This window comes from Stylophora pistillata, chromosome 8 (assembly GCF_964205215.1).
Source record: "Stylophora pistillata chromosome 8, jaStyPist1.2, whole genome shotgun sequence".
NCBI lineage: Eukaryota > Metazoa > Cnidaria > Anthozoa > Scleractinia > Pocilloporidae > Stylophora > Stylophora pistillata.
Genome location: NC_142526.1, coordinates 9,200,003 through 9,212,764, shown reverse-complemented (window position 1 = coordinate 9,212,764; position 12,762 = coordinate 9,200,003). Strand labels below are relative to the sequence as shown.

The window sequence follows — 12,762 nt, the reverse complement described above, 5'->3', positions numbered from 1 at the left end:
CATTTAAATGTGTAAATGGTCTAGCTCCAGCTAGATTATTCAGCTAAGTTTTTTGTTAAACGTTCAGGAGTTCACAATTAGGAATACAAGGGGATGTAATAGTTTTGTGGTTCCCCGATGTAGACTGTCAACGGGACAAAGGGGGTTTTACTACCGGGGTCCAAGGGAATGGAATGGGCTAGCTGAGAATATTAAGAATGTGAGAGAAATTGATAGTTTTAAGACTCTTTTTAAAAATGTGTTTTATAAGAAATAATTTTAGTTTAAATTGTTTGTGTAAATATGTTTAGTTAGTTTATTATGACTGAAAAGCCCTGTTTAAGGGAGTTCCAATAAAGTTAGTATGCATGTATGTATGTAAAGAAAACCAAATTGTGTTTGTAGCACAACAAACTCACGAGAATCGATCGTTTCTATTTTCATTGTATTGACTATCTTCTGCCACTTTTAGCATTTCCATCGACGAAATTTTCGAAGAATGACGAACTTAGTTCTAATTCTATTTTTTGTCATACTTCTCAGACAACCAATTATGAATCGATGACTTGTCGTGTCGAACTACCCCGAGAAATATTTTACAAACACCCACCCCGTCACTTTTCAAGCTAAGACCTACCAAGGCAACTGTGCTAAGAAATAGCAAGCTAAGGCGTAAGATAGAACATTGGATAATTCAGTATACTGGAAGATTTTACACCGTTAACTAACGGCGTAATTCATCTCAGTCGGTAATGTATATACTATAGGACAAGAGCCCTAATTGGCTCTTGTATAGGATTAACGCCGTTAATTAACGGCCTCTTTTGTTTCAGTCGGTGATATATGTAATGTAGGGTTTAACGCCGTAAACTGACGGTGTAATTTGCTTCAGTCGGTGATAGATATACTGTAGACGTAAAAATACATTACCTTTCTCTTTTTGATTTTTTAATTTTTTAGATTAGTTTGCATACATAATTAATCATATAATTATACCGAGAACGATTGTGGCATAAAATCTCCCTGTTTACAGAGAGAGATAATCACGTATTATGTTATTATATGTATTCCTATCTCTGTTGTTCGCGTGTTGTTATAGCTTCAGTCATGCGATCATTCATCCACTTCCTCTTCCGTCATCCATTGCTTGTCACGTCGTAACAAAAGTCACGCAAATATTTAAGACTGACCACATGAGCAATATTTCGATCTTAAATCATAGAGCGGATCGAGCTGAGCTTAGCCTCTGAAGGTGAGAAATGGGAAGGGTTTTTACAATTACTATTCTGGTCGTAAAGGAATAGAATCAGAAATTCGGTTTGGTTTTTTCTGTTCGGGAAAGTGCTCGATAGGCACTACAGGGCAGTTTTTTAAATTGGCGTAAAGCAATGTAGTAGTTGAGGTAGATTTTGGGCATCGAGTGTTTCAGACATGTTTGGAAATTTCGCGGACATGTTTGGAAATGCGTTGCATCAGATAAATCCTTTTACTTTAAGCCAGATTTGATTCTTGTATTTTTATGCTCGATGTGACGATTTAGCCCGGTCGCTTTGGTCAGTTTCAAACACCAACTCTGCGAAGTTTTAGAGCTATAATGATGTGTAATTTCAGAGTATCAGAAACAAAGACTATGTCGTAGAGTTCAGACTCTTGAGGCTTGTTTTGGAAAAAACGTTCATCACTGATACAGAATTGATTCAGGACTGTCAGCTTCCCGGTGATCGAAATTCAGACTGAGTGTTTGTTATCAGTTCGTTATATCGTCACGATCGATTAAATATAATCAAGGGTATGAAAAGGATAGAGGTGGAAAACACTTACATTTTAGGCTTCCCGTCATAGTTAAAGAGAAAGGTAATTCAAAAGATTTGTCGATAACCCAGAGGCAGTTGGAGTACGAGAATAATTTTATATTGGATACCAATTCCTATTCGTCTTTGTTGTAGAGAAACGGCAGAAAATATGCTTTAAGAGCGCGGAAATAGCTAAAGTACGAAAAATATTTTAAAATGAAGTACCGATTCGTGTTGGCTCCACCTAAGAAACCGTATTTTAGCAATTATGCCATTACTTCGTTGACGCATTCCTGTGTTCCCCTCTACCAACTATGGTTACATTTGCCTTGGCCCAGTTGTTCGAGGGCCGATTAGCGTTAACTCAAAGTTAAATTTCAACCCGGGTTTCTAAGCCTTTTTCGTAGAAATTTTCTCTATTATGTTTAGAGCATCCAATCACCAAATCGTAGCGAAAAATAGCTATAAGGAGTTTTCTTTTAAAGCCTTTAAATCTGAAATCAAATTTCACACAGACCCTTTGTTATCTTACCCAGCTTTGAACCACCCGGCCCTGCTGGTCGTTACCTTCCGGAATGCGAAAACAAGTTGATCACATGACCAGTAATTTACTCACTCAGGCCAGTAAACAGACAAAAATATCTCTTTGTTGTGGAAATTCTTTCAAAAGTTTATGGTGGACGTTTTGACGGACATGTCGTGCATCACATGAGTACATGTTGTATACTAGAATTTGGCGACTTCGAAACTTTTCTGAAGAAAAAAGGGCAAAAATAAATATATCGTGGTAATATGCAGACGAATGAGGTTTTCATATTATTCTGAATTTAACCATCGATTCGTGCTCGCTTGATCGTAGAAACTGTGTTTTGCGGAACATGACATGAACATTTGTAGTTGCCTTTCATTGAACAATGTCTTTATTATTTCTACTGAACTTGTCCTTGTTGCCGCCTTTTTGGAGCATTAAAATGGTGAAACACCAAGCTGTTAGTCTTGATGAAATAAAATACTCAGAATAATAACTGCGTTAAAATCTCTGTTGTCCGTGTGTCGTTATGGCTTAGTCATGTGATCATTCATATCTTCGAAGTCATCCGCTGTTTGTCTCGTCATAACAAAAGTTATGTAAATGTTTTAGACTGACCACGTGAACAACTTTTATCTAATCGCTCTTAAGAAGGTTGTCGAAGCAGTTTATCATCAGTGCGTAGGCTGATTTTGAAGCTTCAAGAGCGTTTAAAGGTGAGAAATAGCATCATAGTTCTTTTTGTACTTATTTCCGACCCGTAAAAGGACAACAATATCTTTTTTATTGGGGAAATTCTTTCAAAAGTTTATGGCGGAAGTTTTGACCGAAATGTCGTGCATCATATTAGTATATATGTTGTATGCTAGAAGTCGGCGACTTGTGCGTATATAAGCATCGATGAGATTATTAATATTGCAGTTTTCCTCACAAAATCTTCTACGCTTTAATATTGCTTTGATTTCGGAGTGGAATACCGTGACGAGAAATTTCAGCAAGAAGGACTTTGCAGCAGGTCACGGTTATCTCAGTTTGTGTGAGATCTTTAGGTTACCGTGCGCCTTCAGGGGGTGTCTCGCGTGCAAGCGATGTAGCGCGTCCGGTTTAAACTGTAGATATCCAAACCCCCAATCAAATTAAAGCTTATAGGACTGGCTATCAGACTATACCAAAAATTTTGAAAAAATATGAATTGTCGAATTTTTCACGACTTCTAAATGCGAGCGCCCAAATCACCTTTTGAACGTTAGATGTTAAAGCGAATTTTGTTTTTCTCTTAAGTAATGTGTTCCTCCGTTTCCGGGGCCAAAGCGCTAAAAAAACGTGTCTGCGATTTGCCATATTCAATTTCAGTGAAAAGTTACAGAACATTTTTGAAATAGGATTAAAAAAAATGTGGAGTGAATGTACAAAAATCGCTCTTGAAAAAAAAGTATTTAGAAATAAAAAATACGGAGACATCTTTTTGTTGTTTATATGTAAAACTAGCTACTGTCAAAATTTGAGAGAAATCAAACAAATTCCCTTTGACTTGCAGCTCTTAAAAGGTGATTCGGGCGCTCGCATTTAGAAGTATCGAAAAATTCGATAATTAATTTTTTTTCAAATTTTTTGGTATAGTTTGATAGCCAGTCCTATAAACCGGACGCACTACGTCGCTTGCACGCGGGAGACCCCTGAAGGTGCACGGTAACCTTAAAAGTGGTGAATGATCTCAAAAAAATGGTGAAACACCAAGCTGCTAGCCTTGATAAACTGAAATACCAAGAGTAACAACTGATAAAATCTCTTTTGTCCGCTTGTTGTTATAGGTTGGTCATGTGATCATTCATATTTTCTAAGTTATCCGCTGCTCGTCACATAACAAAAGTCACGCAAATGTTCTAGACTGGCTACGTGAGCAGTGTTGTGGGGGTTTTTCATCAATTTCGATCAGAATTCATAGAGCGGATCGATACCTTAAGAAACATTTTCAAAATGTTTTAGACGGAAGTACTTATCGATTTTCCTCGCAGACGTGTTTAGAATTGCCTGGCATTAGATAACGTCCTTATTTTAGGCCAGATTCGATTCTTGTATCTGTACGCTAAGTGAGGATTTAGCCCGGCCGCAATGGTAAGTTTCAAACACAAATTCTGCGAAGTTTTAGAGCTGTAATTTCAGAGTATCACAGACAAAGACTATGAGACAGGGTGTTGACTCTTGTGATTTGTTCAGCAAAAATGTTCGTCACGATAATTTTATCATATTGACGCGTATGGAATAGAGGTGGAAAACACAATCTCATCGCAGGATTCATGTCGAAGTTGAAGAGAGCATATGACATTACTTGATTGATGTTTACGCACATACTCGAGTTTTGGTTAAATTTCCCTGGTTGTTGCCCACCAGTTCAAGTTAATCACGGCTCCGTAATGCTGCTAAATTGTTGTCTGGTTGTGTTACTATCAAATCCTCTGCCAGCAGGGGTCATGCGGATGTTACATGCGTTCTCGTAGCACTGATCACGTGTCCATTTTATTAGTGCATGTTTATGCTTCATGCTAGATATGATTACTGGCGCGGTAAGTGCCTTTCATAATTGCAACCAAAGCGTTGAAGAGCTTGGGAACATGATTGCACTTTTAAGTTGTTACATCGATGAAGGGGTTTTTCCCTCCACATATAAAATAAGTTATTAGAATTTCAGTGGTTACTACCGCTGCAAAAAGATAAAATTGTCTGCTGAGTGAAAAAGTCTGAGTTCGTCGTTACAGACTTTTTCAAAATCGCTAAAAAAAACATTTTTGGGGCAAAAGGACTATACACAGCAGGTAAAGTAATTCAACGGTTATTTATCATTGATTTATTTACATAGTCAGCAGTATATCACTATAGGTGAGGCAAACGGTAAATCTGGTACATTCACGATAAAACAACAGTCGGCTACACAAACAGATTGTATGGCCCCTTTGTGCTCTTATATAAGCGTCGTAACGTTGTTCTAAAAATTTTCACCGTGCTTATTAACTGCTTGGTTTCAGTAAAACAGAAGGAAGGAGAGAAATTTTTTCGGATCGAATTTTAGAGGTGTAATCAACGGTTGCAAATTAACATTTACTTTTTTAAAGACTAAAGCTAAAACGTTTTTACAACTTTAACACAATTACAGTGACTGAGAGATGCTAAAGTTAACTGAATGTGAACTTTTCAGTTACGTCTCAAGCCAATGAATAAATCATTCAACTCTCGCAAGACCTGACAAAACAGTCCTTCTAGGTAAAATGAAATTTAACAAATTGTAGAAAAAGAAGCCTCTAAAAATTCAGTTTTGGACGGGGTTTTCGAGCCTGTGCCTGCTTAAGGTGCCAGTTGAGTAGTACATTGTGTTACTTTTTCTGCAATTCAATTTCTTTATTTGCAGTTCACGTGCCTCTTGGTTTTTGGTTGGTAGGCAGTGTTTCCCTTACTTTTTGAAAAGGAGATGTAATTGTTCTGCATAGGAAAAAATGTTTTGAAAAATTCCTTGGCATTTGTTTCTTCAATGGCCCTAAACTGTTTTTGTTTGGGGGGGGGTTTGAGCTTTCTTCATGTAAGGGCCCATTCAGAGCTGCGTAATGAACAACGTCCAGTCAAAAAAAGTTTTTGTCCAGTCCTTAGATGATTGACAATTTTTCCAGTCATTTATAATGGTAAGGAAAATATGTAGAGTTTCAAGTATTAATATTTTAAGGTTCAAAGACTTGAGAAGAAGACAGATACTTAAGTACCAGACCAAGAAGTTTTAATAAGGGATTTGTATTGGTTGTAAGATTTCTGGCTGTATGTGATTGCACATTTTTGCTTTGCCCCTTTCAATAAGATGTAGCAGTGAAACAATGTGATGCTTAAGCTTAGTCATTCTGAGCTCAAATTATGTCAAATCAGCGGACAAGGATGCTATTTGTGTTTCTGTCGCAGTAAATAAACTTTGTTTAGCTTGTATTACTTTGAGAATCAATTAGTTTGCAAGCCTGAGTTAATTTCATTAACTTCATAACCTAGGTAAGTATAAAAATTTAACCAATAAAAGATGTAGATGTAATACTGATTTCACAGACTGTTTTGGTTGTACCACTTTTCCTGCATTGAGATGGATGCTCATGTACAGTCAGAAAATGCTCTGAAAATTTACTTGTTTCATATTTAAATGTATTTAAATATCATGTCAAGGAGGGCACTTTTATAGTGATAAGATGCAATGGATGTTTTTCTGGCCAAAATGGGGTTGTGTCTGAGAAAATATAGGTTTGACTGGACAATTAGACTTCAGGCCTGGATTTTGATTTCTAAGGGCTGCTGGCCTGCTCTACACTAGCTGTTGTCATCAACAAGTTACTCTCCAATGTGTGGAAAGCCCAAACTGGGATCAATTTAGTTGTTGGTAAAATGTAGTGGTTGAAAACTTCATTTATGCCCCTTATTTAAACAAAGTTTAATCCTCATTTTAGGGGAACTTGTTATCTGCACAGTTATTTTTGTGAAGTGTCAATTAAGGGCCAAAAGCTAACAGTGGAAGGATATGAATTTAATGAAATCAACCCTTTTATAGAGAATACTCAAATGCAAGGCGTTGACCTCTAAATAACTAACCATTTGTGCCTAAACTAGATCTGTGGAAGCCCAAACACACTTTGCTCCTAAAAAGAGCAATCTATAGAAAGCAGAAGTTTGAAACACTGCCTGCCCAGGATATAAGAGGAGGTGAGAGTTTCTTCTTTAGTGAGATGTTAAGAAATGTAGCTAAATGTTTTTATTCAAATTGTTGAGGTGTATATAGAGAATGCTGGTACAAAGGGTATCTAGTCAGTGGTTCTATTTACTGACCCCTCTGTAAGCTTTAGTAGTCCATTTCTCTTTATTACCTCCAGATATTTCAATTCCTTTCTATATGAGAAAACACCCAAAGTCTCTGGATGATTTTATCTGATATCTTCCCAGAGAAAGAAATAGCATCATTCCTTCATACTGATTTAGAGTAGACTGTTCTGCCTTTGCTAGGCAAGGGTTCACCAAATATTAGAAATCTTTGGTTTAAAATTGTGAATACGGATTTTTCGTTCTTTGACAAGCTGGGTTGGGCTGAGACATGCCCTATTTTACTGTTTCAGTTAATTAAACTTCATTTTTCAAAAAAGATATGGCTACAAATCAGTGCGAATGTCCTCCTAAAAAGAGGAAGAGGAAAGCTGCTGGTGATGTCATTGAAAAGTCTGTAACGCTTATAACAGAGGAGGATGTCAATAGAAAGCCTGGATCAAGTGAAGTATGGATGCCAACAACAATAACTTTGGCAAAGATAAAGAAAGATAAGACAAAACGCGGGAAAATCTTATTTACAGTAAGCTCAACAAAAGAAGAAATGGAGCAGAAGCTCAGGGTTACTTTCCCAATTCTTGCCTGCACTGAAAGGTAATATTTTGTTGTCATGAGTGTTAAAAGTCCTTAATATTAGAAGCTTGCATTGTCTACTAAGTTTTTCAGGGACAATGATAGGTGTACTGGACTGGAAGGTTAATTATCAAATGAATAAGTAATTCTTAATAATTCCCCACTCAGTATGATTTGCACAGTCTGCAGTCTGTAGTCTGCAGTCTGCATTTTACCACGCCCTATTACCTATAGCAATTAACAGTTGCTCACTGATAAATTAGGAGATAATCCATGGTTAATAAGCTGCAAATATAGGGTACTTGTAATTACAATAATTGTAATCATAAAACTACCACAAGGTCCCCAAGGGCTGGCAATCTCTATCTTCAACATTCAAGTACAGAACAAGTGATTTATTTCACTACCTGAAAATAAATTTAAGAGAGTACGCATTACATTAAGTCATGCAGCTAAACATTTTGATGCCTCATCCTTGATTCACCTATTACAACTTATGTTGACCTCTCTACTTATAATTAACTTTGTTTTGCAGATTTTATTTTGCCAGGGCAACTGGGCAAGCGAAACTTGACTTTGGCGAGGAGTGTGGTATCTGGAGTGGAGGATATACAAACAGTATGATAAAGGGAGATAGTGTGTTGTATGTCTATTATAAGGTTCGTCTTACTCAGACAGTACATCATTTTGCAAAGTCTTAAGTAGTTCTTTGTGTTACTTTGCTCTGTATTTAATGCCTTATGTTGGTTAATGTTGTGTCACTTTACCAGGTGGAGATTTACTGGAATATCCATTTTCACATTTGGGACATATAATGGCCCTAAAGGTCATTTGCAAAGCACTGTGGTGTGATTTGACATACTTTGCTTTTTGAGAATAAGATACATACAGCACATTCAAAGTTTTGTTCCAATAACCCTCATCGTATCACCTGTCGGTCATAATTGGTAATGGCCTGTCAGTTATTTGTTGGCCCACAGTTGATGGAGGGGAGCTGTTCTTTACAAAATAGTTACCACATTTTGCATGTTCCTTCAAACTTTTATAAAAATCTGTACATACAGTTCAGAGCCACCTAAATTAGCATGTCATGCGTAGATATAAGTATGGTAAATAAGACTAATTGTAGCCTAGGCCAGGTTAAAACCAAGTCAATGCAGCACTCTCACTTGTGAGATGTGGGGTCTCAAGGGAGGTTTGTGGGGAACTTTCTGTGCCTTTACTTGATTTCTAGGTTTGCTTGCTTTGTTTCCCTCCCTTTTGATTCTTTCCACTAATTGGTAAGCATTGATTCCAGACTCTTTTTTAGTGTTTGTTTTGACAGGTACCTAAGTTAGTTTGGCTTTGTTGCCATGGTGACTTCACTGCTGCCCTCCACTGTTGTTACTTAATTTTACAGAATTATCGTTCGACTTAAATAAACTGTACCTCTTAAAATCCATTTTGAGCTTCCTTATGAAATATGTGGAATGTACTGCTGGAAATAAGGATTATGTAAATGACATTTTGACTTGTTTTTAAGGAAGAGAAAGGTGAAGACTCAGGCCTTTACTCCTCAGACTCAGAATTTCCTCTGACAAAGGTATTTTGAAGACCGCAGTTCAAAATATATGAACTTCATATATTTATTCTATCTCATTTATCACTTTCACGGGTTTATTGTGAATCGACTTAACGGCCTGCTCCCAGTTGGCTTATTAGCTCAATTGGTAGAGCGCTGCACTAGTATCGCAGAGGTCAGTGGTTCGAGTCCCGTACAGGCCTGATTTTTTTCAGGTCTGATTTTCACTATTGCACAAATAGCGCTATCTACTGCGAGGATCGTGCATCATGCATATAGATACTAACTTAACATGGAGACTGCCTGGAGTTGAAAAATATACTCTTTAATTTGGCAGCTTTGACTTGGGTTTGGCTAAGTCTCCCATTTACCTATCTATAGGAATTGGGGTCATTCCATTGTGAAATAAGAAAAAAAACTCCTGAGCTTTTGCTGCTTAGAGCTAGAGCATTTCTGTTTTTTAAATAAATAAAATTGCTTGTTTTGAGTTGATAATGATATTCTGTTAAAAAACAAACCTTATAAATTTGGACCATTTTTTTCTGCAACCATCACTCAATCAAATTTTCTTTTATTGACAAATTATAATGCATACAAGGTTTTTGAGATAAATTTTATTTCCTTGCAAATCACATGAGAGTAAACTAAAACATGCTCTAGGTAGGAGACTTTTTCATCATTGATAACAGTAGCTTACATTACTACAGCAACAGTAATATATATAACAAGTTCCTAATATAAGCTGACTAATCTGTTAGACTCAGGGATTTGTTAAAAAAGATTAAGGATAGAAGGAGAAATGCTCTACTATCTAATTATATATTTTTTTCAATTTTTTTCCAGGAAGACCAAATGCAAGACTCCAGCCAGTTCTCCACAGAGTCAGGACAGTCAGGAGCAGGTATTACACTTTCACCAGTGTGTTCTAACAAAATTGGTTCAAATGACATCGCCATTACCACCGCAACCAACACCTCCAACAAGTTGATTATAATGTTACTAGTGTTTTAATGTCTAGCAACTCACCCATTATGCCCCTTGCTTCATAAGTGTCTCACCCATGGCATTTAACAAACATTCTGAAGTGTTGCTTTCAGCAGTTCTTGGGTTCACAGAGTAGAGATGGAAATATTGTGCATTAAGTCACATTTTTCCCTTGCAACCTTTAATTTATTGAGGGGACGTTGGGGTTTTTGGTGTTGTGGTGTTGACCCCTTTTTGAATGAGGTATTGAGGTGAAGAACAACTCGCATTGCAGTGTTGCAGTGATCTCAGACCTTACAGTGTGCATTGTTTACAATTTCAAATTCATGGTGTTCAGTGAAATAAACCATTTCTGGTGTTGCAGTTTGTTCTTTACTACATTTTGATAACCTGTGGTTAATTGTCAAACAAAATAAGCATTACATACCAGATAATCTTCAATAAACAGTTTGTTCTATTTTGTTTGTGGTTTTGCAGTACTTTGAACCTCCCCCCCCCCCTCATGTTCTCCTCTTTATTAGTTTCTCTATAATGAGTGAATGTAAGTAGTTCTCTAACATATAATTTGAAACTTCAGTCCTGTTTAAACATTAGCAATGTGTGAGAAATTGGTTGAGAGGTATCAGTTGGCATGGGATTTTTATCTGGCAAGCCCTTATGGTTTTTTAGGATGTCCTGCACCCTTATTTATTAAGTTTTCTCATGTATTTAATTATTGCATAGTAAATACTGGGTCAAAAAAAAATTGTCTTGGGATCAAATATATGATCAAATATATGATACACGGTTGTACAAAGCTTTTTAGACCGATGTCATAAACACGGTTCTATCTCCTTTCCAGTTTAAATCAAGAACCTTTTAAACAAACAAGACCGAAACATTTTGAAGAAACTAAAATCAATGGATTGCCACCCCCTGTAAGACATCATTCCTGTCCAAAAGACATATGTACACAATCTTAGGAAAAAAGGCTGCGCGCACCCAAAAATTAATACACAGCGCTTTATGAACACCTTTGTAAATAGGTTGATATTTAAGCTCCATTTATTGTAATGACATACTTTTTAATTCATAATATGTATGTAGATTTCTGTAGTTTTTCCAAATTCACTGTAACATAAGATATGTAGTTTTATCTTATGATGGAATAAAGACTTTTTATTATTATTATTTATTATTATTATTATTATTATTATTATTATTATTATTAAAAAGGTAACCCATAGCTAGGAGACAATATAGACAGCAAGGTATTGTCCACTCTCCATGAAAATTGATTTGGCACAAGTGAAGCTGATAACAGCCATGTAATACTGAAACTTATGTCGGGTATAAAGAGGGGAACACTGCTGATAACAGAACTAGTTATGGATACTCTATTTGAGTTGTCAGAAACACATGATTGTACAAAAGGCTCATTATTTGGTAGCCTATAAAAAGATCATTTTGATCAGGAAGTAAATGGTTAAAAGTCAATGTAATGCATCATATGCTCAAGAAAATTCAGTTATTGGAGAAAAAAATTAAATATTTTGAAATAGACTTAAATATATGATTTTTTTGTCTGTAGATGATTTACAAGAGCAGACAAGGAATACCACTCTTATATCTCAATTTAAGAGTGTTAAAATCTCTGAGAAAGAGGAAGTGAAGAAGGCATCTCATAAACAGGCTTTGATGGAGACATTCACAGCAAAAGGGAGTCAAAGTTATCCACAGTTAGATGTTACTGAAGTCAACCAGCAATATACATGTGCAACTTTAGGGACCTCTAGCCCTGATGATAAGGTAATCAGTAACAAAAATTAAGAATGAATGAAATGGGTGGTAGTATAATATAAAATAATAGATGAATGGCTTTGGGAAAATTTTGAAATATTTTGAAGATAACAAGTTAATAAACAAACCAAAAGGCATTCAAGTTGATGTTAAAATGAAATAATTTTTCACAATAAGTATTAATTAGTGGAATAGTTTTTAGGAAATAGTAATGAAGGAAAGTTCAAAATCAGAAAATAGATAATTTAATAATATATGTATTGAATTTGGGAATGTCTGCTGATAAAAAATGAAATAAAAAATTTCTGGAAGAAGATTTTGAGAATGAAATCTTGCAGAGTTTGCCTATAGTGCAGCATTGACAAAATCTGGATTACATCATAGACTGGATCACAGACCAGATCACAGATTGGATCCTAGACTGGACCACAGATCAGATCACAGATCAGAAAATAAAAAGGTTTTGGAAAAAATTAAAACACTAAAATATGTTAGGGATGGGGTAGACTTTCAAGGCCAATTTTGATAAAAAAAATTTTATGGTAAAAATGGTTGATTTTACCTATTATAGTTTCCAAGGAAAATCGGGGTAAAATATTAAAACCTGAATGAGCTGTGCACAAAAAGGTATTTTCAAACTGAACTCTTTAGCCTGCCAGATTGTGAATTATAACATGTCAATAGTAATGACACCCTTAGGGTTTCTTGCAGTGAAACATCCTGGTCAT

At 36.0% G+C, this 12,762-nt stretch overlaps 1 protein-coding gene across 3 annotated transcripts in view; it reads left to right on the top strand.

The window, feature by feature from the left end:
• Nucleotides 1–2,930: 2,930 nt before the first annotated feature.
• Nucleotides 2,931–12,762, top strand: part of LOC111319351 (uncharacterized) — a 59,488-nt gene continuing 49,656 nt past the window's right edge. Inside the window, exons 1-7 of one of the 3 annotated variants that reach the window (XM_088731199.1) lie at nucleotides 2,931–3,017; nucleotides 6,931–7,023; nucleotides 7,458–7,731; nucleotides 8,246–8,369; nucleotides 9,233–9,292; nucleotides 10,115–10,172; nucleotides 11,826–12,043. In XM_088731199.1, the coding sequence (XP_088587325.1) occupies nucleotides 7,460–7,731; nucleotides 8,246–8,369; nucleotides 9,233–9,292; nucleotides 10,115–10,172; nucleotides 11,826–12,043 (732 nt within the window). In that variant the 5' untranslated portion in view covers nucleotides 2,931–3,017; nucleotides 6,931–7,023; nucleotides 7,458–7,459. Of the gene's footprint in view, nucleotides 3,018–4,205; nucleotides 4,417–6,353; nucleotides 7,024–7,457; nucleotides 7,732–8,245; nucleotides 8,370–9,232; nucleotides 9,293–10,114; nucleotides 10,173–11,825; nucleotides 12,044–12,762 lie in introns of those variants that run through there. The other 2 variants (XM_088731198.1, XM_088731200.1) reach the window with 2 other exon arrangements.